Source organism: Ambystoma mexicanum, chromosome 10 (assembly GCF_040938575.1).
Source record: "Ambystoma mexicanum isolate Mex_15411 chromosome 10, UKY_AmexF1_1, whole genome shotgun sequence".
Classification (NCBI taxonomy): domain Eukaryota; kingdom Metazoa; phylum Chordata; class Amphibia; order Caudata; family Ambystomatidae; genus Ambystoma; species Ambystoma mexicanum.
The window spans coordinates 1,477,445,517-1,477,473,095 of record NC_090932.1 but is presented as its reverse complement, the minus strand read 5'-3'; the positions used below and the strand labels follow the sequence as shown (position 1 = coordinate 1,477,473,095).

General features: G+C 47.6%; 1 protein-coding gene across 8 annotated transcripts in view; it reads left to right on the top strand.

Annotated features, from left to right (window-relative positions):
- KDM2B (lysine demethylase 2B) overlaps positions 1-27,579 on the top strand; it is a 1,898,564-nt gene that overhangs the window by 1,019,035 nt on the left and 851,950 nt on the right. For all 8 annotated transcript variants that reach the window (XM_069619581.1, XM_069619583.1, XM_069619582.1 and 5 more), the window contains exon 10: positions 3,317-3,443. In XM_069619581.1, coding sequence (XP_069475682.1) covers positions 3,317-3,443 — 127 coding nt within the window. The remainder of the gene's footprint in view (positions 1-3,316; positions 3,444-27,579) is intronic.

Genomic DNA, 27,579 nt, shown 5'->3' with positions numbered 1-27,579 from the left:
GACGGAGGCATGATTTTCAGAAGTTTTTTTATTCTCTCAGGAAACACGTACCATTTCTCTATTCAGTGATACGAAGCCCTACGCTATAGGTCGAAAGGGGGTGTTTGTCAGTCTGTCAAGATGGTTCAACATAAATAAAGGCCTCTGTCCAGAAATGATATTGTAACCTCTACCTATTTCTCAAAAGAAATACAAAAACAACAAGACCTACTTTGGGCTTTGGCCAAAGAAAAGGGTTGGTTGCTGTCTTCTGACCCCTCCCATTTGTGGCTTTTAGCATGCACCCTTACCTATGTTCACAGTTCAAAAAAAGATAAGAGTTTGTATATGATTGCACTGTCATCACAGGGTTCAAGCTGGGTCTGTCTGATTCTCCCTGAAACTTGTGTTCAGGGAGACTTTCGTATTTCACCTTCTCGTAGTCTTTGGTACTTGCAGTCTCTTCCTTCCCCACTCCGAGGCTTGCTCTTGCTTAATTCCCAGTCTGGGCTCTTCGATACTTTCCCGACACCATGGCTTCTCTCTAGCTCATACTCCTACGTCCCGTCCCCTTTCCTCCATACTGTATAGGTGTCCCTCACTATGTACGGGAGACAGAAACTTTTTCACCAGAAAAATCAACTTCCCCTTTAAATTCAGATGCGTGCAGGGGCGCGGCCCTGGGAGCATGCCCTCCCCTGACACCGCCCACCGGCGCCACTCCTCAGTCCTCTTTTCTGTGTCGACAAGAACGGACCACTTTCACCAGCACTCCTCAGAGGAGCTACTGGTGTTGGAGAAGCTCACCCAACGTAGTCTGGGTCGGTTAGACCTATTAAAGTTTGTGAATGGAATGGGTTTGTAATCCGGAAGCAAATACGGATAAACTCGTTCCTTGGGGAAAAAAAACGAATGTATTTTTGAAGTTTAACTGATTGCTTTTGAAGATTAAGATTTCATGAAGTCTTTCACTTCCTTATTTATCGTCCTCCAATTTAGCTTTAGTATCAGAAATAAGTGTATTATTCAGGAAAGCCCTTTCATTTCCAGCTCTTGTTGGATTTTTGCTGACAGTCTCTCTGTAGTAGGTATGTAGTGAACAGTCACAGTAAGCACCTTATGACTTGGGAAAAGCAGGTCTTTTTTCTCTGGGTATTGTGACAATTCACTAGATGCCGTCACTTCTCCCCAAGGGGGAGCCCTTTCCCATGAGGCCAAGGAGGTGAGGCTGCTACCAAATAGTTCCCCTGGTGGTGGTATTTTGCGGGAGGATTTCATGGGGAGAAACTCCCCCTCTGGGGATAAGGACAGCCATCTCGGGTACAGCACTTAATAGAACATCACACCCCCACATACTCTAGCCTCTTCGTGTACTATTATAAGGCAGAGTAGGTACTCAAAAATACTGAGACGAAGGAGGACAGGAACCTAGGTAATCCATGTACTGGCACGAGTTGGCCCTGCAGAGCAACGAAGATAAAACCAGTGAAAGATACGAAGCACTGCTGGCAACATTGTATAAAAACTCAACAATGGACTAAACACTTGGTCTCGGGCAACCGCGGAAGACTGCAGGTGTGCTGCGCACTGAACGCTTGAGATGCAAACCTGCGTTGCTGATCCGGAGGGAGAGAGCTCCCAGAACGCTAGTAGTCTGCTGCGTCTGATGATCGAAGGGTCTGCAGGAGCAGACGTGTCCACAGCACGTTTCAGAGGAGGAAGAAACGCAGAAGGCAGTTAGGAATGCAGTCGCACAGCCGCAGTGAAAGCAAGAGTCCGAAGAAAACAAACGCCGACCATCCTAGAATGCCTTGTGACCCCCAACAAGGTATAGGTGGCACGGGAGACCTGCAGGAGCCGCGGGGGCGGCTTACCCAGAGGGCACATGCAGTTGTCCCTGGGCCCCTTTGCAACCATAATGCTTGTGTGGCACGGCATTGGCGGAAAGCCTACAAATCTTCTCCTCCTCATCGCATTGGTGAAACAAAGTCCATTGACCACCAGGGAAGGGTCAGGGACCCCAAGCACCATCAAGGGAACTTGAGAGGGAGACTCTCTCATGATACAAGTCATCTTTCTCGTGGCAGTACTTGGCAGGGGAGTGAACCAAGTGGGCCAATTCAAAGAAGAGAAACCAGGGTCTGGAGCCCAAAGCAAGAAAGTGATACAAGTTATCTTCCTCATAGAAGTACTTGGCAGGGAAGTGAACCAAGTGGGCCAGATCAAAGAAGAAGAGAAGCCAAGGTTGTGGACCCTCCTAACACTTAGAATTGGGTGTTGTAGCTGAGAAGACTAATGAAAGGAAGACCATGGGGAGTCATTCACTCTGGTTTTAAGGAACTGATAACAAGATTCGGGGAGAAGGTAGTCATTCTCCTGAGAACCTGGACCGACAGTAAAGTCCAAAAAGGCCTGCGGAAGGGAGTCAATCCCACTGGCTATCTGAGACTGGACGCCAGGAGAAGGGAGACATTCTCCTGGCCCACCAAGAAAGTATTGTTTGGAACATTACCACCAGGGGAAGGGGGCCATTCCCCCTGACAACATGTAAGACATGAGACTGTTCTAAGATTTGGGAACTGTTTCAACAAACCCAAAAACATAACGCAGGTGAAGGGAGTCCTTCTCCTGGGGCCAGAACAGTACTGCTTTATTCTTTAGTTTCTAGTGTAAGGGACAGAAGTAAGGTTTCTTGACACAGGACGGTGGACACTTTTTAGTTGACAGACATTCTGGCAGACACTGTATCTTTAGTTGAGGCAGTGAAAACCCTCTTAGGAATAGGGATAGATGGGATTTCTCTTTCTTTATTGTTTAATAAGTATTTAGCCACAAACATGCCACCTTTGTGTCAGCCTTCTTCTGCACCCATACATTATATTCCTTGGCAGCTAATCGGTTTTCAGACAATGTTGTTCTCCTTAGGACCATTTGGATTATATTTTAAGTATGAAAACAAAACCATTTTATAAATCAGAAATGTGTACCACTTAATATCTCAGTATTTACTATAATATGTCATGCCGGTGAGATAGCTCAGTGGCTTAAGAGCTAGCTGCTGCTATTTGTGTGTAATTTGCAGGTACTTTTCCCGGCATGGCCAACTCAGCCTTTCATTATTCCGAGGTCGAGAAATGAGTACCAACTTCGGTTGGATGATAATTGTATGTAAATATGTTATATGTATAAGGCTTTGGTTAAATCGCTATATAAATAATAAATCGTTATGCCAGTATATTGTACCGTTGATTAAACAGTTGAAACATGTTGCTGTCATCTGAACTTTTTTCTGGCATCTATATAAATATAGATTAATTTCTTGTCCTTTGTTTTTCAGGTGCATGCCAAATTCCGCTTTCCTTTCTACTATGAGATGTGCTGGTATGTCCTGGAAAGATATGTATACTGTCTGACGAAGCACTCGCATCTCATCAAAGAGTACCAGGAAGAATCCATGTTAATTAGTAAGTGAGCTCTTAAAGTGGACTTTTCTTGGCTTTCAACACTGGAAGCTTCCTGGATGCTGCTTCTGAAAATAGATCCTCAATTAAATTACAGAATAGAGCCAATAAAATAATAATTAATTACCTGATGAGAAGAGGATGTAAATTAATCATTTGGACCCCACAACGATGTGAGGTATTCTTGATTAGCTACTCTCTGAAATAACACTGATAATTCTGTTGTTGTGCAAATAATTATAATTTGGTAATTATAGAACGGCAGTTGCCGCCCTATACTGAGCGAGTTGATCCATCGGAAATGCGAAAATTCTATTGCTAATCACTTTTGACTTGCAGGGCAGATTTGATTGATATATTCTCCAAACAAAAAGTTTGCCTCAGACCCTCCCCAGGCTGGAAATTCCAGGAAAGATTTGTTAAGAAATTAAAAAGATATCAAGAAAGCACACTATTTTCAGCCTACTCCCATTCATTTTCCCATAGAGAAAAAGTCGTAATTTTGTCAAGCCGAAGCGCAAAAACTACTGGATGTAATTGGACCAAATGAGAAAAAACTTGGGCACGAAGCATTGGCTCGATTTCCGGGACAGGTTTGGGGTAGATCCGTCCAGGAGTTTCAAAAAATATTCATCAGGGATGGGGGCCCCTGCTCCCAAAAACAATGTATATCTCCCATGATGCTATGCAGCAGAGAGGCTGATGGACTTTTCAGAAATTAAAAAGCAGCAATTTTCCCCCAAAATTCTATTGCTAATGACTTTTGACTTGCTGGATGGATTTGGATGAAACTTTCAAAACAAAACATTTGTTAAGGTCCCCTGTGATTCCATGCCCCCCCCCACCACCCTCGGCCCCCACAAACTCATGCAGAAAATATTGGAATCAATATGTTAAAAAATCAAGTTATAAAGAAAACGAAATACCTTAGTTTTAAGCCGATTCATTTTCCTATAGAGAAAAACTGCAGTTTTTGAACAGCCATAGCGCAAACCGCTGGGCATACTGGGATCTAATAAGAAACCACTTGGGCACAAAGCATCAACGTAATTTCCTGTACTGGTTTGGGGCAAATCCAACCAGTAGTTTTTGAAATATTCAGCAGACCCCCTTTCAACCTTATCAGACTTCGTGCTGTGAGAAACCTGAGGGTAATCTCACTCCTGCTCCCCATGGATCCTCTGTTCAGGTGGCCAGGGAAAGACCATCGCTCTTGGATCCTGACCCTGGGGTGGACAAGCGAGGGAGGATTACCTGGGTAGAGGGTCCTTGAGGATTGGGAGTAGGGTGCCCTTGGGGAGACATGGTATCCACCTTTTCCCTATTGAGGAACAACCTAACCCTCCCCCAAAAAGTATGGGCTATTATAAACCAGTTCTCCTCATTCTCCCACATGTGACACTTGACAGTACTGAAGTAGGAAGAGGCAACTAAGAGTGATAAAGAATACACTTTTTCACCATTTTGGTACTGGGACGACAAATATGCCTGCTGTGAGGTCAGGCAGGGCTAATGAAGCATGCACATCTGCAGCCTGTCCAGGGGGCTGCAGGTGTATAAAAAGAGACCAGCCCAGCAAGAGAGCAAGCAACAGGGGACCTGTGTATGAAGGAACAGCAGGAGATCTTTGTGAGGAGGTAGCCGTGGTGCGACCGGAGAAAGAATCAGGATGCCGGCAGTTATCCCAGAAGACTTGTGGGACCAGATCTGAGTGGGCTGTGTACTTCCCACAATCCTGGGAGCCTCTTTAGCCCAGCGCAAGCATTAGGCGCGGCAGAGAAGCCCGGAGCACAGAGGTCGCTGTCCACGTCCATGAAGAAGCGTTGGAGTTGCCAGTGTGAGAGAGAAAATAAAAGGCGAGCGGGCCTTGCGCTAGTGGATTTCCCGGCTTCAGAAGCCAAGAGGAAGTTGCGAGAACCGCGGTAAGAGGTGCAGAAGGATGGTGTGAGTCAGGAAGGCACTCTAGCACCAGGGTGCTCCCATGGGATCGCAAGGGAACAACAGTCCGTGAAAGTAAGCAAATTAATACATGTTGACTACCGAACTAAGTGGAAACTTAACATTGAATCAAACAAATGCATATTGAATACCGAACTAAATGTAAACTTAACATTGAAGCAAACAAGTGCATATTGAATACAGAATATATTTAAGCAACATCAGTGCACATTGAACACCGAATTGAAAGTAACCAATATTGAATATATGTTGCACAGTGATTTGACTCAAACCTTGAAGTCAAGTACATTAAAGGCTGAAGGGAGCCAAACAGAAAACTTTAATCAGTGAATGCAGTGTGGCAAGGCCAAAGTTTGGTAAGAGGTGTGTGACATGTGGTGGCAGAGCCACAAGGCTTTCAAGCAGAAGCCTGAGGAGCGCAGGATTACACATTAAGCCAAGAGGCCAATAAAAGGAATTAAGTGAAGGTGACTTGGTGCAAATCAGCAAGTGCCAAGCAGTCTGTGTGTGTGCTAAGGAGCCCAGGGATCCTGGTTGTTCGACTTGTGATGGTTGGACCGTGCGGTCTGACAACTGCGCCTAGACCGGAGAGCTGTGAACGCTGAAAGACAAGGACACTGTGAAACAGCCCAAAGAAACCACTGCAAATGAACTGGCGAGGTAAGCCAGAACGAAGGTCAGGTGGACCTGGTCTTTTGTTCAGACTTTTTGAAATACTGAAGCAAGTGTAAGAGGCTGAGTTGACGTCTTGGGAAAGGGAACCCTGAGACTTGAAGGACCACACTTGTCTTGGGAACGGAGTCTCAAGACCCTTTTTGTTTTGTATTGTGTTACTTGAAACTTGGGGCAGGGAACCCCAAGGATTGGTGCTGAACTATATCACCTTGAACTGGAGAAAGGTAAACTTTGAGACTTTTTCATGGAACTTTCTTACGCTTGGGGAAGGGTAGCTAAAAGAAAGCTGTGAGCTGGAAGAAGCTCAGAACTTTGAGTTGAACAATATTTCTTTTAACGTTGACATCCCTACACACTTGTTAGCTTTAGTTGTGAGGGCAAAGATAGGTTTTGGACACAGACAGACTTTTAAGTTGAACTCTTTGACTCAGACTTTCCTTAGTTTCGTTCAGTTAGGGACATCTCCCCTTAGCATAAGGCAAGTTAGGCCTTCAACCATTTTTTAATCTGTTGTCTGTGTCTTACTTAATGATGCATTTGCAGTGCTTTGCAGCAAAGAGGCTGAGAGACTTTTCAGAAATGAAAGGCCACCATTTTATTTTGCTCGATTCAAGTGATTTCCGTGATATTACCAGGAGAAGCAGCAAAGGAAAGAACCTAAAACACTATTTGGAGGAAGAAAAAGGATGCCATCAAACTTTGGAATTAACTTCCCCTACGACCTTATAGAGTCTAATAACGTTCTTGACATCAGAAACCGACTCAAAACTCTTCTGTTTATGTAGTCACTCCTAGGGGAACCCTGATTGTTTTGCATGACAGTGCTTAGATGGCCTATATCAATACCAATAGCAATCGCATGTTAGAGGTTGGGAGTGGGGAAAAAAGACACCATGTCAAGTTGAGGATTTGTGGATGGATTGTGGGTGGATTGGGGAGCCAGTTAGGGGTAGAAAATGTTTGGTTTATCAGGAGAAGTCCATGTGACTCCCACACGAGATTACAGCGGCAACGCCGCAAGACACAATCAGAAAATAATGTACGTCACACGAAGCGATGAGTATTGGGGTAATGGGAGAGGGTTAGGGAGGGAAAAAGCAATTGAGTGGAATGAGGGTACCTGGATAGAAGAAGGGGGACACATGCTGAGTGCCTGTGAGGAAGTGCAATTTTTCCTGTTATTGCAGGAATCGGCAACCCACCACTCTACTGCAGGAACGTCTGTTATTGGAAATTATTACTGTGAAATTATTGTGGGAATAAGGAGTTATAGAAAAAGGTTTAACATCTGCAGTGCCAACATCTACTGGGCAGGTGGCAATGAGTGTTTGGTAAAAAAGTAATGCTTTGATATGACCAGTGGCCATGGCCAGTGGGCACAAAAGAAAGATAGTGGTGCAACACGTACAGATGCCACGGCCAATCCCCAAAGCTATCGAGACCTCAAGAAACTATACAACATGTTTGGCTGAAGGGCGTTACCACAGCCAAGGACAATGCTAGTGGGCCGCGAAGAAACCTATTGGTGCAACATGTACAGTCTCCAAGGCAAAAGGCCATGGTTAGTGGGCCCGAAGAAACCTATTGGTGCAACAGTGGCCACGGCTGAAGGCTATTGCTAGTGGGCCGTTAAGAAACCTATTGCTGCAACATGTACAGTGGCCATGGCCAAAGGCCATGGGCCCGAAGAAACCTATTGCTGCAATATGTACAGTGGCCACGGCCGAAGGCCATGGCTAGAGGACCCTTGAAGAAACTATAGTATAACAAAACCCTTGAAATTCTGTGAAAAAAAACCTTGGTTAAGAGAAAGTTGATGCGATCAGATTTAATGCAACAAAACCCCTGAAATTCAGCTATCGCATTTGGAGTAAGTTCATCTGAACTATGTGCTCCCTGTTGCACAGTGTATGACCACAATGATGACACCACAACCGGGGGGTGCATAGTTAAGAGGGATTTGCTTGAAATGCGATTGCTGAATTTCAGGGGTTTTGTTGGTTTAAATCTGATCACCTGAACTCTCTTTTAACCAAGGTTTCTTTTCACTGAATATATATATGTTTCTGAGGCTTGTGGATCTGCTTAGAATCACATGCTTTACATAGGCCGACATCTAGTGGAAGCTGCAGTGTGTTGACGGCTGACCTTCAGAATCATCTCAACGCCTGATTTACGGAGACCGAGACAGATGTTCGTTCCAACAACGGGCTTCAACCTACACCTGGCTTTGGCCTATCAGTAGGGAGAGAGGGGTGGACTTATAACTTTCTATCTAGAGAATATCTGCCCCGATTCCCAGTTCTCTACTGTTCTTTTCCCTTTGCCATTTCATCGACATTTCACCATGGAGCGTACTCCATTTAAATGTTGCCTTAAGTGCAATCAGATGTTCCCATGGAAAGACACAGATAGAGTGTGTAGCCACTGCTTTCTCCGCAATCACCTAGAGTCCCACTGAGCATCTCGCAAACTCTTTAGGCTGAAAACCCTCAAAGAGCACTGAACAAAGCAGTGGGCGGCACATGCCATGATGGCAGTTAAGACTGCTACGTGACTCTTCGAGTCAGATCCTGAAGGCCAAGGCAGCAGAGGCTCCGATTCAGAGTTTGAAGACATAACTAGGGAACCCTCAGGCTCCTGTACGCCTGTCGCCAGCCTCGAAAGGCAGTCGCAGCGCGCTGCTATGGGGAAGGTCTCTGGCGATGACAGCGCGCACACGCCTACACCCAAGCACATACCCCAGGGCCATTCCTTGGCGGAACCATCAACGGAAAGCTGCATGCCGGCTGTAGGCACATCTCGACCCACTGATCTGCTGTGGCTCCACAACTGCGCTTACCACAAGGCATTCAAGATGGTACTCCAGCAATGGGTGTGAATAAACCCCTTTCCACGGAGCAGGTGGAGACGCCAAAACAGCTGTCGAAAAAACATAAATAAAACACATCTGTCATAGGATAAACACCACAAGAAACATCATGTTCATAAAAAAAAAGACCCCAGGTGCTCTGAAGTCTATGCAGAAGCAGAGTCACCGCTTTCTTCATCCCTACAGAATAAATGTCTGAGGGAGAGCCCTAGAGCTACCCCAGAGGTAGTATTGTTCCCACTGGCAGAAACACCAAGAACTGGAACATGGACTCAAGAGAGATTTGAGGAGACCATGGATATGGTGTCAACCTTTGTCGATTTTACGCACCAGTTCCCTGTCAAACAAAAGACTGTGGATCAGTTTTGCGAACCCAGGGGACCTACTAAGCCCCAGCACTCTTTGCCACCCACTTCTAACCCTACCATCACGTGCATTGATGCCTCTCAGGGCTCTCAACATGGTGACCAATCTCAGCATGGAGATGTCCAATCTAATCAGGCAGATCTGAACATTTGGTATGTGGATCAGGACGATCCTGATCAGGATTCAGACGATAATTACCTACAGGACCAAGATGACCTGGATGTCACTATTATAGATTGAACTGATGCCACAGCAGTTGAATGGTCATAGCTCACCCATAGCTGACCAACTACTGTATAATGACTTGCTGAAAAAAGCAGCTCACCATTTCGGCATACAGACAGGGGAACCACCCCTGAGGGAACTGGTTTTGTAGAAGACATCTCAATGAGAAAAAAATCAATTAGTCAGGCAATTCCCTTACTTCAGTCAATCAAGAAGAGAGTCTCTCAATCTCTGTTGACTCGCTCACTCACTAGGGCAGTGAACCCCAGTGTGGAGAAAATCTTTAAACCGTCGTCATCCAATTCTCTCAGGGAACATGTGAAGCCAGAGTCTCTGGTAGTTACTATCACTAGGAAAAGAGATGGTGTTCCACTCTCCACCTCAGAGGCACCCCCCTAATAAAGAATGTAAACGGCTTTACACATTGGGCAAGTGCATCAATACCTCTGGCGCATTTATGACCAGAATAGCAAACCACTCTACGTTGCTCGCCAGCCACAACAGCACCCAGTGGGATGAGGTCATCAAAAGCCTAGACTTCATGCCGGAACCTACAAGGTCACACTTGCTTAAAGTCACCACAGATGGGAAGCAATTGTCACAAAATATTCTCAAGAATGTCCTGGACTCTGCTGACACGTAGCAAACGGTTATCGCAGAAGGAACACTCCTCAAAAGACACCCATGGTTCAGACACTCAGGCTTTAAGCCAGAAACGCAGGCAGCCCTCATTAATATGCCTATTGGAGAGGCAGTCCTTTTTGGGTGAAGAGCTAGAAATTATTAAAAAGGAACACAAAACCATCCAGGCACTGGGTCAAATTTCAAAGAAGCATTGTGTACAAAGAGGAGTATTCAATACTCGCCAAGCACTACCAATTCAAAGTGCTACCATTCGGCAGCAACCAGGGTGTTTAAAAAAGGTCCTAGCAGTGGTAGCCGCCCACTTTTTTAGGCAGTCCATTCCAGTGTACCCTTACTTGGACAACTGGCTAATTACTGGAAACACACCTTGAAGGTGTCTACAGAACACGCAACAATCAACCTGTTGTTCCAATTGTGCTTTTCCATAAACGAAAAGAAGTCAAGTCCAGTGCCCAGCCAAGTAAAACAGTTTCTAGGGGCGCTACTCAAGACAGACGGGTTAGTCTTCCCCTCCGAAGAGAGGGTCCAAAACCTGCTGTTCCAGACACTTCAGTATCTAGGCGGTCATCAAGTGACAGAACGAAAGGCAATGTCCCTGCTAGGAATTATGGCTTCCTGCATCTATCTAGTGCCACACGCCAGACTGCGGGATGATCTAGTGGTGAGTTTGCAGCCTCTGGTTCAATCGCTACAGTGGTGGACCAGAAGCAATCTGCTTAAGGGAAAGCCTTTCAACACACCAGTTATCGAGGCCACTCTTTTTATTGCAATCTCAATGATTACAATGCTTGTCAATGCCATGTTAGCGCTTATTGTTAGTAAACACTGAAACTTCATTTCACATTTTATAGTTTAACCCCCCCCAAGATAGTTAAAGAATATCCACAATAAAAAGTAAATAGAAGTAAAATCAAATAAACAACTTAAATGTTGTCACACAGGCAATTGCCAATGGTTTCATGTGATCCGAAGTACCACACCTTCCTAGTTCTCCTTCAGTTTTCAAACAGGCGCCTCATGATTTGTGGGCGAAACAACATAGGTTCTCTCTCCCGGGCAAAGTCCAAGAAAGGGGCCCAAATGCAGGAGTACCTTGTCATGTGATCTGATAGGTGTGCCGTAAGCTTCTCCATGGCGATAATCTCCCAAACCTTTACCCACCAGTATGAAATGCACGGGCCTTCCACTGACTGCCAGAAGCGGGCTCGATTTATCCTTGCCGCCATCAATATGTGGGACATCAATTCTGCTTACGCGCGTGTTAGTGGGTATGTGCCATCTTCAGGGACATCTCCTAACAAGAAGATAAGCGGGCACATGGGGAGAAGGGAACCTGTGATATCTTTTATCCTTTAACAAATCTCCTGCCAGTATGTTTGCATGACAGGGCTGTTCCACTACATATGTGCAAGGTCGCCCAACTGCCCAAATCCGTGCCAGCATCGGTCACAATAATCTGGGCAAATGGCATGCAATCTCTGGGGGACATGTACCACTGATAACACCGTTTGATGGCTCCCTCCCTGATAAGAGTGCACCGTGAGCTCTTATGTACCCTCGTCCAGATTCTCTACGAGGATTCCTCAGAGCTGTCCATTCCCAGTTCCCTTTCCCAGCCGGCCATGTAGAGCGTTTGCTTGTCTACCCCACCTTCTCAAGCAGCCGATAACACGTGGACACGTTACGTGTTTCTAAGCCTTCCAGCATCCGGAGTTCCAACCCCATCGGTGTCCTGCACCCTGCTTGTTTGACCCTATAGTTAGATACCCAATGTCAGAGTTCATGTACCTAAAACGCTCTGTCTCTGGTAGGTTGAATTTCTCTTTACACTCTACAAAGGTAAGCAGTGTACCCCCATGATATAGGTCTTTTAAACGCAGCACCCCAGACAGTTCCCACCGTGCAAAAACCTGCCTCTCCAGACCCGGGGAGAACTCAGGATTTTGAAGTATTGGGGAAAATGGGCCCAACCCAGGTCTGTTCCATTTGGGAGCAGACTCTGTCCCAGTGGTATAGAGTTGTGGCATTGGATTCAAAAAGCCCTTGCAGGGTGGTCCTCGCTGACTTGGGAGGTGGGCCAATGGAACCTGGAGACCTGCCTGTTCTAGCATCTTCCATTTCGAGGAATAATCCTTGGACTCCCAGTCCAACATTGGAGCTATCTGTAAAGCTCAGAAATACCGCTGTATCGAAGGGACTCCCAGGCCCCCGAACCCTCATGATCTCAAGAGTATTTTGTGGGAGATACGCAGGGGTTTACTCCCCCAGGTAAACTGCCCTATTGCCTTTTGTATGTCCATTAGGTTCCGCTCCGGACCCTTGTATGGCAGGGCTTGAAAGGTATATAGGAGTCTCAGGAGCAAGGTCATCTAGACCGATGCAGCCCTCCATAGCCATGAGATCTCCTGTAAGTCCCACCACCGAAGTGCGTCTTTGGCTTCCTTGTAGAGCGCAGGGATGTTAGCCTCTACGATTGCTCTGTATGTGTTAGTGATATGGACCCACAAGTACATCATTTCCTGATCCGACCATTTAAAAGGAAGGTTGTATCGTAAGGAGTACAGGATATCTGGCGATTCAGAAATATTTAGACCCACTGACTTATCATGGTTCATGTGGAACCCTGATAGTTTTCCAAATTTGTCAAGGAGCTCGAGCAGAGCGGGAAGTGAGACCAGAGGGTTCTGCAGAAAACAGATATCTGCGTACAATGCTACTTTATGTTTGTGCCCTCCGTACTTCGGCCCAGTGATGAGGGGTGACTGTGTATTATCTACACTAAGGGTTCCATAGCAAAGCCGAAAACCAAAGGGGGAAGAGGGCAGCCTTGCCATGTACCTCTACCCAGAGGAATAAACGGGCATTCATTCTAATCTTGGTAGCTGGAACCTGAACTTTTGCCATAATCAACGTACTAAGCAATGGGCCAAATCCATAGACGGGTAAAAGAGCGTGTAGGTATTCCCATGACATACTATCAAAAGCCTGATGGGCGTCCAGAGACCAAAGGGACATACCACCCGGAATGATATGATATTTTATTTGTATCGCGCTCATACACAAGTGTTTCAGAGCACGATGAGGCAAGGGAGGGGAACAAGGGAGGACAAAACAACAATCTTACTAGGCCCAGTGACATTGAGAACACGCAAGTGCAGTGGAGAGGGAAGGGGAAACGTTTAAGGGAGAGAGGAGTGGTGGAAAGTGCTGAGCAAGGGATACACACAACAACAACTGGTAGTGCAGCCAGCAAGGTGGCAAGTGCAAGGTTTAAAGTGCTGACAGGGGTGTCTGATAAGTGCAGGTAAGGGAGCTGTAGGGTTACAGATACAGACCCAAGTACAAGGGTTGCCAGGAGGCAGTGTGGCTGGGTGGGCAGAGAACTGAGCCCGAAATCAGAAGTAGCCAGGTGCACGGAGCCGAGGCAGACAGATCAGCAGGGGAGAGGAAGAGCAAAGGCAGAAGCAAAGAGGAATGTCTTGAGGTGCTTCCGGAACCGGAGATGGTTCTACTCAAGTTTCAGAGAGGCAGGGAGGCTGTTCCAGAGGTAGTCCCCAGCCGAGGAAAGAGATCTACCCCAACTCGTTGCTTGGAGAAGCGACTGACCCTGAGGGAGTTGAATGTTGGGAGCTAAATCAACAAGGTTAATTACCCTCTGAATGTTCTCATGGGCGCTCTTGTTATTAATGAAGCCTGTTTGGTCTGTATTATCAATGGGAGGACATCCCCTAACCTGGTAGCAAGAAGTTTGCTAAAGATTTTTGCATTGGTATTTAAAAGGGCTATGGGGCGATATGATATGGCATTTATAACACGCATTTATAAAGCTTTCCCTGTATCCCAGATTGTCTGAGCGTCTTGCGTTAACCGGAGAGGTGAGTGATCTGATAAGGCCTTTGGTAAGATGTCCACCTCCTGAAGAGCTGAGACAAGGGTATTGGATATCAAGAACATGCCCAACCTGGAAAAGCCCTTATGAACAGCTGAGAAGAAGGTAAAATCCCTTTCATCCTGGTGGAAGAAGAGCCACGCCTCAATCAGCTAACGCTTATGCAGCAACGTTGTCATTGCGTGGAAGTTGTGTCTGTCTTGATGGGTGGGGGCAATGATTTATCGACCAGTGGATTTATCACACAGTTAAAATCTCCCCCAAAAATGATGTCCACTTTTGCAATTTCTGACAGGGTGTGTGAGAATCCCGCAGGAAATTCTGCCTGCTTATCGTTCGGGCTATATTTGACAGAAAATGTTACCTTGCGGCCATTCAAGAGAGTATTGAGCAGCAAGTATCTGCCTTCATTATCCCTCCGGACCCCCACCACCCTGAGCGACAATCCCTTGTGAACCAGGATGGCGAACCTACATTTCTTAAGGCCACTCCTGGCAAATTACATTTCCGGGTACTGTATGTTGCGCAGACTCTGCTCATCCTTGGCCGACAAGTGAGTCTCTTGCAAGAAAAACAGGGCAACATCCAGAGACAAGAGTCTATGCAGCAGTGCCTTTCGCTTCATCAGAGTCAAGACCCCGTATATTCAGGGTCAGCCACGAGAGGTGAGGAGACGCCATCTTGTCCAAAACTAGGCCAAAGATCAACTCAGGCCAGCCCTAATGCCAGAGGAGAACCAACATAGGGGAAGCACGGTTTCTGTAGCTCATGAAAACCCTTTGTGACCAGAAAAAGAAGAAACACATAAAAAGTTAACCCGCAAATCAAGGCAGAATTGCCCAAAAAGAACACCTTGAACCCAACCTGAAACATTTGTAAACTTTCAATAATGGGCTCGATTCCCTTGGCCTGTATTATCCCCAACTGTGAAAGAATTAACATTTCTGATGTTTGTTAATCTGCTTAGAATCACATGCTGTGCATAGTCCGACATCCAGTGGTCACTGCAGAGTATTGCATTTTGTTTTTCGTAGTCGAAAAGGGGACGTCGACACGGTGTGACTGTAACACTATCCCTATAGTGACGTGCGTTGTACCCACAATCCCTCACGCGTCGAGGTCCCTCAGATTGTTTTTTTCCATCCAGTTATTGGTCGCCTCTATGCGGAGCTCCTCGAGAGACATTGCGAAATCATTTCTTCGACCCTTGGTTGTTTATTATTATTAATATCTTAACACATAGATCCCTCCCTCGACGAAGCTGCAAGCTGTTTCTCCGCCGAGCAATATCTTCGACGGAAGGCCTTACACATAGGGAGAGTGGGGTTGTGTGATCTTTTCTTTCACACTCCGAGAATGCCTTTCTCTTTCCCCTCCCTCTCTTTCGAGGTCGTAATCACACTTTTTGCCCTCAGCTATGGAGAGGACGCCCTTTAGGTTTTGCCCACTTTGCAAAGGCAAATATACCTGGAAGGACAAGCACAAACGGTGCAACCGTTGCTTGCCCCTCGATCACAAGGAGGACGGCTGTGCGGCCTGTAAGTTACTTAAGCCCAAAACGATAAAGGACCGCAGGGTCAAAAGGTGAGCGGCCTACGCCATGTCTAGGTCAGATTCCTCGCCCGCTGCCGCCGCCGAATGTGACGAGGACAGTGATTACACGGCCCCTGTAACGGAGGTTGTAGACCTCTCGAGGGAGCGTTCTCGCTCCTCTTCGTCCGTCCCCAACCCCGACAAGCCCGGCTCACGCCCAGTTTATGGGGATGTACACCCCGGCGACAAGGACGCACACAAGAAATCTCATAAGCACATACCCCACGGCACGCATTCGTCGAAGACGAAGGCAGCCATAGCGCCAACGGAGGCGCCGGGCCCACCGGTGTCTTCCGCCGACCGTAAGGGTCGCCAGCGCTCCCGCGACAGGCGACCGGGCACTCTGGAAATAAGGGCGCTAACCCCAAACCCTCAGGCGGCGACGCACCTCGTAAGAGTGCGCACGTTGCAAGTAAAGACTCGACGGTACCTAGCGCGACGGTGAGCGATCCCTCGGCAGACAGAATGATCGCCAAAAGCCTCGCGCGTTTATCTTCTAAGGACGGCCAGAGACGGACGACAAGTGACACGCCGAAAACCGCGCACAAGGCCAAAGAAACGCCAAAGGCGCTGGAAAGTAGGCTGCAACAGCTCCCACCGTCGACGGAAAGCCCTAGCCTGCCAGAACACTTCTCAGAAGGCAAAGGCACCTTATCTTCGACGCTATGGGACAGATCTAGGCGAATACAAGGAGAAGAAACTCCTTTTTCACTCCCAGACCACTCTGGCCTACCTCAGTGGACCTTAGAGAAGTTCCAGTCCTGTATGGACAAGTTAGACAGATTCATGGCCATTCCAGAAAATAGGACACCTAAAAGACCTAGGGAGGTACTCCTATACAGTCCAATACCCGAAGTTGTTCTATAACCCCCTTCAGGAGGATATGAACTCTTACGACCTCACCGAAGAGGACACTCACTTCCAGGAAGGAGAGGAGTTCCATTAATAATGAAAACCAACAAGAAGAAGAAGGCTTCCATGAGGACACCAACATAAGTGAGGAAGGGTACGAGGAAGACCCAGGTGAGGGTGACCCAAATCCCTGGCAGTCACCATCAGGGTCTACAGAGCCAGACATTATAGACATCAGGTCTCCTCAGACCACACCAGTAAGGAACCCTTTGCCTGTTGACGATCAGCCCACCTTTAATGCGCTGCTGAGGAAGGCAGCAGCACATTTTGAGGTTGAAACCGGGGAGGTCATCCCAGACACTGACTTCGTGGAAAGGATTATCAAAGAAAAACCCCCCACCAGCCAAACAATTCCAATACTCGCCTCTGTTAAGAGACGAATCAACCCTTCACTGGCCACCCCTGCACTAGTAAGAGGGGTTAATCCAAGAATCGAAATATTGTTCTCCCCCTCTCAATCAGACCCACTATATATTAAGGGTCACTCAATCCCGGACTCCTTAGTGGTGACTAACACTAGGAAAAGGGCTGGGATTCCAATGTCTACCAGCGAGGCATCCCCGGATAAAGAGGGGAAAAAGCTTTATGCCCTAGCCAAAAGAATTACCACCTCGGCAGCGTTCTCAACTAGAATTGCCAATAATAACACATTGCTGGCAAGCTACGCTGATGCGCAATGGGGAAAGCTGAAGCAGGACATCGAGAAAGTCCCTGAACCCCTAAAAACTAGATTGCTGGCTACAGTTAATGAAGGGTCTCTGGTCAACCAATGCATCGTTAAGAATACCCTTGATGCAGCGGAAACAGCTCGCCGCTCTTTGGTACAGGGAATTCTGCTAAAGCGCCACGTCTGGCTTCGCAATTCCGGGTTTAAGGCGGAAACGCAAGCGGCGCTCATTAACAAGCCTTTTGAAGAGTCTAACCTCTTTGGAAAGGCAGTGGACGACGCACTGGAAAATGCGAAAAAAGAATTTGATACCATAAAGACCTTGGACCAAATCTCAAAGCCCCCTAACAGGCGGGGATTTGGCAACAAGCGTTCTTTTCTTGGCCAACGCCAGCAACAGAATCAACAACTTCAATATTCTGCCAACAACTACCAAAGTAATAGTGGCCAGTACAATCAGAGAGATCAACGCCGTGGCAAGGGGAGAGGCTGGGGTTCCACCCCTAGAGGCTCCCAAGCCACCAACAACACCAAGTGACGCGAAGATTCGGGTCCCCTCCCATGCATCGCCGGACGGGGGCCGGCTAACATCCTTTCTTCCAGCATGGGAGGGAATAACATCAGACCGCTGGGTACTATCCACCGTAGCCCACGGCTACTGTATAGAGTTCAACAGTTCCCCAACATACAGACCCCCCGAGGGGACGACGCATGACACCAGAACACCTCGCCATCCTTCGCCAAGAAGTGGACCAGCTACTGGAAAAAGGAGCTATAGAGGTCGTGCCTCTATCTCAGGTAACGGAAGGTATTTATTCAGTGTACTTCCTTGTACCCAAAAAGGATCTAACCATGCGCCCTGTATTAGATATGCGCCAAGCGAACAAGTTTGTCAAACCCCAAAAGTTTCGTATGGTGACCTTACAGGAAGTGAATCCCACTGCTATCGCAGGGAGATTACATGACAACACTGGACATGAAAGATGCATACTTTCATATTTTAATGTTGCCAGCGCACAGAAAATAGCTCAGGTTCATGATAGAGGGCAAACACTACCAGTTCAGAGTGCTACCCTTCGGCATAGCATTTGCACCAAGGGTATTCACGAAAGTACTGGCAGTGGCAGCGGCCCACCTGCGCAGATTATCCATCCCAGTATACCCTTACCTCGACGACTGGCTCATAACAGGGGATTCTTACGAGACATGCTTCTCAAACACCCAAAAGACTGTAGACCTTTTGTTCCAACTGGGCTTCTCCATCAACGAGAAGAAGTCCAGCTTAGACCCCAGTCAAGTCAAACAATTCCTAGGGGCTCTAATTCGAACAAAGGACGGCCTCGTCTTCCCCTCCAACGAGAGGGTCCAAAACATGCTGTTTCAGATCCCCCAATATGTGGCTGGTCGGGAGGTGACAGTGCGCAAAGCGCTGTGCTTGCTAGGAATGATGGCGTCATGTATTTATTTGGTACCTCACGCGCACCTGCGCATGCGCCCAATGCAAGAGTGGCTCAACAGCCAGTGGTGTCAGGCCAGCAGACAATGGGACGATCTAGTGGTGGTCTCGCAGGCCTTGGTTCTCTCGCTACGGTGGTGGACAAGGGAAAACCTGGTAAGAGGGAAACCCTTTGCCACACCCGCAGTGGAAGCCACTCTAACCACAGACGCATTCCTCACAGGATGGGGGGGCTCACCTATCCCATCAGACTGCTCACTGAGTGTGGACTCCGAGCGTAGCATCCAAGCACATAAACCTACTGGAGCTACTGGTCGTGTTCAAGGCACTAAAAGCCTTCCAGGAACACCTACAAGGGAAGACAGTGATGGTCCTTACGGACAGCACCACAGCCATGTACTACCTCAACAAGCAAGGGGGCACCCACTCTCCAGGACTGTCCAAGCTGTCCCAGAATATCTGGAAGTGGGCTCTCAAACACAACATGTTCCTACTGTCGCAACATGTACCAGGGGAACTCAATCTGCTAGCAGACGAACTCAGCAGAGACTTCCCTCTGCCCTCAGAGTACGAATGGCAGTTGCACGAAGACATCATCTTCGACGTCTTCACACAATGGGGATTCCCAGAAATAGACCTGTTCGCAACTCTGGAGAACTCGCAATGCCAAGATTACTCCTCCAGGTACCCCCAGAACCAATCCAAGGGGAACGGTCTATCGATTCCATGGTCAGGGAAATTTGCTCACGCCTTTCCCCCGACTCCCCTTCTCAACAAGATTGTGCACAAGATGCACCAGGAACAAGTTACCATGATACTAGTGGCCCCTATGTGGGTCCGGCAGCCATGGTTCGCTCACTTGATGGAGATGTCTCGATCTCCCCCAGTGAAACTTCCCTGCCCACACAACATGCTGTCACAGGACAAGGGCAGGACACTGCATCCATGCCGTCAGACCATGAACTTAGCAGCCTGGCTCCTGAGATCCTAGAATTTGGACACTTACAACTCCCGCAGAGATGCATGGACATCCTCAGGGAGGCTAGAAAGCCTAACACACGTCACTGTTATTCTAGCAAATGGAAGAGATTTGTCATCTGGTGTAGAGGAAGAAGCATCGACCCAGTTGACTGCTCCCCCACGCACGTTGTCCTGTACCTGACCCATTTACTGGACTCAGGTCTAGTGTTCAATTCCATTAAAGTCCACCTAGCGGCACTTTCGGCATACACCACTTCCCAGCTTAAAGTGTCGTGGTGGAAAGTCCCAGTTATCAAAGCCTTCATGGAGGGAGTAAAGAGAATACACCCTCCGATAGCAAACCCAGCTCCCGGCTGGGACCTGAATGTGGTACTTACCAGACTCATGGGCTCACCCTTTGAACCCATGCACAAAGCAACTCTTAAAGACCTCACTCTTAAGACCGCTTTCCTAATAGTCATCACCTCCATTAGGAGAGTAAGTGAACTACAGGCTCTTTCTGTTTTAGACCCATTTGTAGCAGTTCACAAAGATAAAGTGGTTCTACGCACGCACCCAAGGTTTGCACCTAAATTCATCTAAAAATTCCATGTAAACCAGTCAATAGAACTACCAACGTTCTTTCAAAACCCTTCTAATTCGGGAGAAAAAAGTCTGCATACACTTGATGTGCGCAGAGCTGTCATGTTCTACATGGAAAGAACCAGACCACTGAGAAAGACTAATCAGTTCTTTGTCTCGGTGGCAGCAGGAAGAGGAGGAGATGTAGTTTCAAAATCCACTATATCTAGATGGATTGTTCAATTCATCACTCTCTGTTACACTCTTGCTAAGAGAGAACTACCCTTCAAGCCAAGAGCACATTCTACTCGAGGCACTGGGGCATCCATAGCATTCATTGCAAATGTTCCCCTTGAGTCCATCTGCAAAGCGGCAACCTGGAGTTCTGTGCACACCTTTACAAAACACTACTGTCTAGATGCACACTCTAGATCTGACTCCCAGGTGGGACAGGCAGTATTAAGACATCTTTTCTCTACTGTTCCTTCTCATAACCCACCGCCAACTCCGGGTACTGCTCGCTAGTCTATGCACAGCATGTGATTCTAAGCAGATTAACAAACATCAGAAGACAATGCATTACTTACCGTAAATGCATTTCTGATGGTTGTATCTGCTTAGATTCACATGCGCCCACCCTTCCTCCCAGCTCGGATGGAAGGAACATAGACACCTTTCTACATCTCTCTCTCTTTTCTGTACTCACTCACGTATAGAAGGCTCCCTCAGGGCAGATAAAAATACAAACAGAGGGACCTCGACGCGTGAGGGATCTTGGGTACAACGCATGTCACTATAGGGATAGTGTTACAGACACGCCTTGTCGACGTCCCCTTTTCGACTACGAAAAACAAAATGCAATACTCCGCAGTGACCACTGGATGTCGGACTATGCATTGTCATTTGCAGTAACTGCGGTCTCAAGGGGAACATAACACAAGCAGATTAGCTTCCCGTCGGTTGACTCAAAATCTATTACAGTACCATCGAACATTGAATATTTAGACCTAAGGACCTGGAGTCGTCAAGTTGGAGCACCACAAGGGCGCCCCGTCTCTGTACCCGGCATGGAGTGTACTGAGTTCCTTCTTTGCCTGGGCTTCCTCTTGCTGTGTCCAGGAGCTGAAGTGGCGGTGCTAGCCTTCTCACCCTCATCCAAGTTACAGCGTCCATTAGCTCGGCCATCTCTTCTTCAGAACCGATGGAGTAGCGTTGATTCTGGTATTCAAATAATAGTTTGCACAGGAATCCCCAGCGGTATTGGATGTTGTGGGAGCGAAGCCAGGCCGTGATCCCCTGTAATTTCCTTCTATTCGCCAGTGTCCAAGGTGAGAGGTCCTGATACAGGGAGATCTTTGCCCCCCCAGAATTTTATTGGTTCTTTCTTCCGGGCTGCTAGCATGATCTCCTCTTTCTTCAGGAAGTTTAGTTTAGTTTAGTTTATTATTTATAGAGCGCATCTAACCCTGAGGCATCTGGGCGCTTGGGTACGTATGAAATGGTTGCAGTTATAGACAAGAATTAATGACAGTTTACAAGTACATATCAGATAATTACAGACAGATACATTATAAATTGTGTTAAGCAGTGCTTGGAACAAGGTTACATGATAGGGGCATGGAGGCATCGGTATATGGATACCTGGGAGGTTCTGGATATTCTGAGTATTCATACAAGGTTGAAGTGGTTAGGTGGAGAGCAAGGCTTTTGTTTTGGATCTGAATACCCAAAAAGAGGGGTCTGCTCTGATAGTTGTAGGTAAGGCCTTCCAGTATTTGGCTGCCAGCACTGGGACGCTTGAGCCCCCTGCTGTTTTCAGTTTGAACTTTGGTACTGTGAGGCAGTGCTGGTAGGCAGGTCTGGTGGGTTGGTGCCTTGAGAATTTTTCTGATAGATATTGGGGAGTTGTGTTGGCCAAGCATTTGTGTGTAATGATGAGAGTGCGGAATTTGATTATGTCACGAATTGGTAGCCTGTTAGAATCACATCTGGTGGTGGAGATGTGGTTTGAGCGAGGTATGTTCAGGGCGCATCGCAATGCGTTGTTCTGAAGAACTTGTAATCTTTTCAAATTGGTTTCAGAGGAGCATAGGAATAAGGTGTTGCAGTAATCCAATTTGGATAATATTACAGCCCTCGCAAGCGTGAGGCAGCTGTTTGCTGACAGGAAAGGTTTGTAGGAGTTGATAAGTTTATTGGTCTATGCGGTGGTGGAAGCTGTGCCGATGATCAGGAGCTCCGTCTTGTCATCGTTCAAGCAGAGGCTATGTGTGGCCATCCAGGCTTGAATTTCACAATTTCATTTCGTTTTTCTGCATCTCTCTCATAGTAACGATTGAGGGTGATGAGGGCCTGGGTGTCATCTGCATAGTTTGTGTAGGTGACACCCAGGCTGTCAAGACGGTCAAAGAGGAGCTTGGTGAACATGTTATAGAGTGTGGGAGAGACACGGGAGCCTTGGGGGACTCTGCAGTGGATTGATGAAGGCTCGGCGGCTGCGGTAGGGGTGAAGACTCTGGTTGTTCTATTTGTGAGGAAGGAGTTGATCCAGGCGGCAGCGTTCAGAGAGAATGCTGCTGCTGAGGATAGATGTTCAGTCAGAAACGCTGCAGATAAGTCCAATAGGAGCAAGATAGTCAGTTTGCTGTTGCCTTTGGATTTGTACATTTGGATCTTCTGGTCTAGGAGAGCCGTTTCTGTTCCATGCCTAGGTCTAAAGCCCGATTGGCGCAGGCCAAGGAGGTTGTTATCTTCCAAATGTTTTTGTATTTGGAGATGAGCTACTCTGTCTATAATCTTTAGCAGGAATGGGACCATTGTTATGGGTCTGTAGTTTGTGGTTATGTTTGGATCTAGGTTTTTTTAAAAAAATTTTTAGGAGAGGCATGACCCACGCCTCTGAGGTTTTTTGGAACGATGCAGCTTTTAAAGGACGAGTTGATCAAGGTTGTGACAAAGGAAGCAAATTCTTTAGCGCCTTCCTTGATAACTGATGCCGGGTAGGTGTCACCCTGGCAGTTGGTTGGTTTGAGTCCTGAGATTATCTTTGCCACCACTTCTCTAGATACTGGGGAGAAGTGAAAAGGTGGACATGAGGGCGGTTGTGGTGTTGGTGGGTTGGGTGATTGGTTGAGGCTCTTTTTCTTGGACTCCATTTTGCTTTGTAGTAGTAGCAATTTATCAGATAGTGCTTTCTGAATGTTCTCACACCAGGCTTTATCTTTAGTGCAGTCTTGAGTTGGGGGTGCTGGGGACTCTAGTTCCCTTAAGATTGAGAAGAGCTCTTTGGTGCCAGATTTAGCGTTCTGTATTCTGTTATTATAGATCTCTCTTTTAGTGTTGGTGATCGCTAATTTGTATGTGGCTGCCGAAGAGGCGAAGCATTCTTTGTTGTGGCTGGATGGAGCTTTTCTCCAATTGGCTTCGGGTATTCTTTTGTTGTTGCGCAGTGCTTTTAGTTCGGCAGTAAACCATTTGTTTACGTGGGCTGCTGGTTTTTCCTTTCTTAATTTCAGGGGTGCGATTTGATTTAGAGCATGTTCGATGGAGTTGTTGTACAAGTCAGGGTGGAGGGGCCCAGGTTTGAGATTTGAGGCAAGTCGTGATGGGTTGAAGCAGTGGTAAGAGGTTGTCTAACGTTATGTTACATTTGTTCCTTGAGAGGGATTGTGGGGCGATGGTGGTTTGGGTGGTAGAGTGAGTGTCTCTCGGGATGGAGAAGGTGATACAATGATGGTCAGACCATGCACACGGGGCTTTGTTGAGAATGGTTGTGGAGCAATTAAGGTCAGCTAACCAATCCAGTGTTCTACCCTTGGAGTGGTTGATGCACTGTTGGAATCCCAGTTGGGTGATGGCTATGTCTAGTGTGGAGGTATTGGGATCATTTCCATCATAAAGGCCTAAATTGAAATCTTCAAGGATAATGATTTATGAGCACAATTTTGTGTTTTGGGTGATGAGGTGGGTGATATCTTCTTCAAAGGAGGAGATAGCACCCGGGGGTCGATAGATGAGATGGAGTAAGATGGTGCGGGTGTTTGAGAGTGGAAGTTTCACTGAGAGGAGTTCCGCCGATGGTAGGCCTGTGTTGGAAAATTCTCTGAAGTTCTGGTTTGCTTTGGCTATGAGGGCTACGCCTTCGCCTTTACCGGATCCTCTGTCTGCACAGATGATGGTATAATTGTTTGGATGGCTAGAGAAAGAGAGGGACCAGCTGCTGGATGAAGAAAGGTTTCTGTCACGGCAAGGAAGTCAAGGTTGTTGGATGTGATTAGGTCGGCTATGTCCAGTGCGTGGGTGACCAGAGAGCGTGCATTGACTAGAGCCCCTTTGAGGCATGGGATGTCAATGGCTGTGGTAGTCTGGATGTGCTTAGTATGTTCAGTGGTGCTGGTTTTCTGGTGTGGGAGGGTTGGCCGAGGTGTTGTTGAGGGGGAGCTAGTTATCCTGTTGTCTGGAGAATATGGTATTTTAGAGGATAGCTTACCTAATGGCAGACGAGAGCCAAGTCTGGCGTTTCTTACACTAAGTGGGCATGGCACCAGTGGAGTAGGTGATGTGACAAAGCGGGTGATCCATTCTAATGGGGGAAATGGGGGTGGAGGCTGCTTGTATGATTCTGGTTGGGTTTTGGTGATTGGGCTGTAAGGGTGGTAGGAATCTTGTGGGTGCAATGGAGTGAAGGAGTGGTAGGAGGTTGGCCATGGTGAGGGTAGCTCGATTGGGCTGTAAGGGTGGTAGGAATCTTGTGGGTGCAATGGAGTGAAGGAGTGGTAGGAGGGTGGCCATGGTGAGGGTAGCTCTTTGTAGGGGAGCCATGAAAGAGGCTGGATATCACTAATGTGCTGGGGGCAGTAGTGGTATTGGTAGGTCGGTAGTGTAAAATAGTTAGTCAGAAGAACAAATGCAGCAACACAATTGGGCAGTGGGCTGCACAGTTTGTAGGCAACGCGGAATTGGCAGAGGGCAGTAGTACAAATGCACAATGGCTACACAATACGGTTTAGCAATGGGCAGTAATACACAGTACGGTTTAGCAATGGGCAGTAATACAGGTAAGTGCGCAAGGGCTACACAGTATGTAAGCAACACGGCTTGGCAGTGGGCAGTAGTACAAATGCACAATCGGCTACACAGTACGGTTTGGCAATGGGCAGTAATACAAGAGTGCAAAGGCTACACAGGATGTAAGCAACACAGTTTGGCAGTGAGCAATAGCATAATTGCATGACGGTCTATACAGTGTGCAGAGTGAGCTGCACAATGATAGGCAAAATGCGTATGTGCGCGTGTATTATACGGCAACACGTTCATGAGATGGTTCGACGTAGGCTGTGTGCAAGGTTACAACAAAGACAATTTGGTCTGGCATTATATAGTTCTGTATAGTGCAGTGTGCAATAGCAGCTGTGGCTGAGAGGCAGAGCTGTGGTTACAAAAATAGACAGGTTATCGAGCACATTGTGATTGGGGTAGTAGTATGCAGACCATGAATGGGTTTGCGAGGGGTTGTAGCACACAGTACTTTAATGAAGTACGTTCCTTAGTGGACGATCGTGATAAAGTGTTACTTGAGGAGCGACGTTCAGCATTGATATGGCTGTCTTGGGATGCAACGGAGAGGGGCGGTCCGATCCTGCAGCTACGAGTGTAAAGCTTGTTGAGCTGCCTCGTACTTATATGGGATAAATGAGCGTGTTGATCAGGGGAATGATAACAATGGATAGTTCACTTAGTACTCACGGTTTTAAGCAAAGCTGGGTGTGGGCAGTCAGGACGTCCTGACACGGACAGGCACAGACAGGCCTTGTGAAATCAGGCCTTAGGAAAGGCGGCTGGCCTACGCCTGCCAGTGGCTGTGGTTGGCTCTTCAGGGGCTAGCTTGCCAATCAGGCGATGCAGCAATATGGAAACAAACTGCTTGGTGCTGTAAATAATAAAGTGGCCATTTTGGAGGCACAGATTTTCAAATAATGAAGGTGCTGGTGTAGGATTCAAAAAGTAGGGCAAGGCTTCCCAGACCTCATCTGCGCTTGCAGGTTGGTTGGAGGCAGCAACCATGCTCGAATGATTTTATGGCAGAATTAGGCCTGAAGGTGTGCAGGTCGATTCACGCTCGGTAGTCTCACCGGATTGCAGTATAGAGGTCAGGCTGCTGTTGCTTTTCCGCCGGGCGCCCTGTGTGCTGGAGAAGGGCTCCTAGTAGAAGTAGTGAATCCTCGAGAGTACATCGGGTAGTAGATTATTACGCTGTTGTTGGGCAGAAGAAAATACTTGATGGGTCCTATCCAATTACAGCACTGCAGTATCTGGGAGGTCCAACAGTGAGCGAAACAGGTCTCGGACATATTCTGGAAGGTCCTGATCCTGCACTTGAGGGGGCACCCCACGGATGCGGACAATTTTTCTCCTTAACCTGTTTTCTTGGTCCTCGTGTTTAGCCCAGGTCAAGTCCAGCTGTTCTTCGACCCCCAGCATTCTAATTGAGACCTCTGCTTGTTCATTCGCATGTTCGCAGATTGTATTTTCAACGTCGCCCACCTGAGATTCCAGGCCCCAAAGATGTGAGTTGAGTTCTGCCACAGTCTTGACCAGAGTGGCCTTTGTGGACTTAATCTCCATTGTGAGATCATGTTTCAGGGTAGCAAGCATATCCATCATGTCCTCCTTGTTAAATGAGGGGCTTGTTTGGGCAGAGGCCGGGGAAGGCGAGTGGACCTCTTCGCAGATCTCTCTGGCGGACTGCTCTTTTTCTGGCATTCCCAGGAGCGTCTTAATGTCGCCCCCCTTTTGCCTTGGCCCCTGGTTAAGACATTTTCCAAATGAGAGGGCAGTCTCCCGTGTGTCTGTCAACACAGAACTTTGCCGAAGTGTCAATGGATGATTGAGGCAGGCGAGAAGACCTCCCAGAGCTTTCACCACTGCTGAATCGCTGCAGTGGCAATATAGCGTTCACGCGGGCCCAGGTTTGCCGGCAGCGCGCTGACTCCTAGTTCTCCAAGAGTTTCAAATAGCACTGTGTCGCTGGCAGCTAGGTCTTAAAGTTCAACCCCCCAATTTAGGGCTTTGCTGGGGAAGGGGGCGAGGATCTCCAGACCCTCGCTCTGTAGTGCTCCAAGGTCCCAGTGTGGATGGGGACCACGGTCAGCTCGGCACGCAGAGGGGCCAGAATCCAGCGCAATAGTCGTTGGAATGAGAGCTCTCTCAATAGCGCGGTGCTCTGCCCTTAATGTTCACATACTGCAATACATCCCTGCAGGCAGAGAACAGATAATTTGTAGGGCTGCAGCATGCCCTTTGCGAATGCCTGTGAAGCTACGTACATTTGGGATGGTG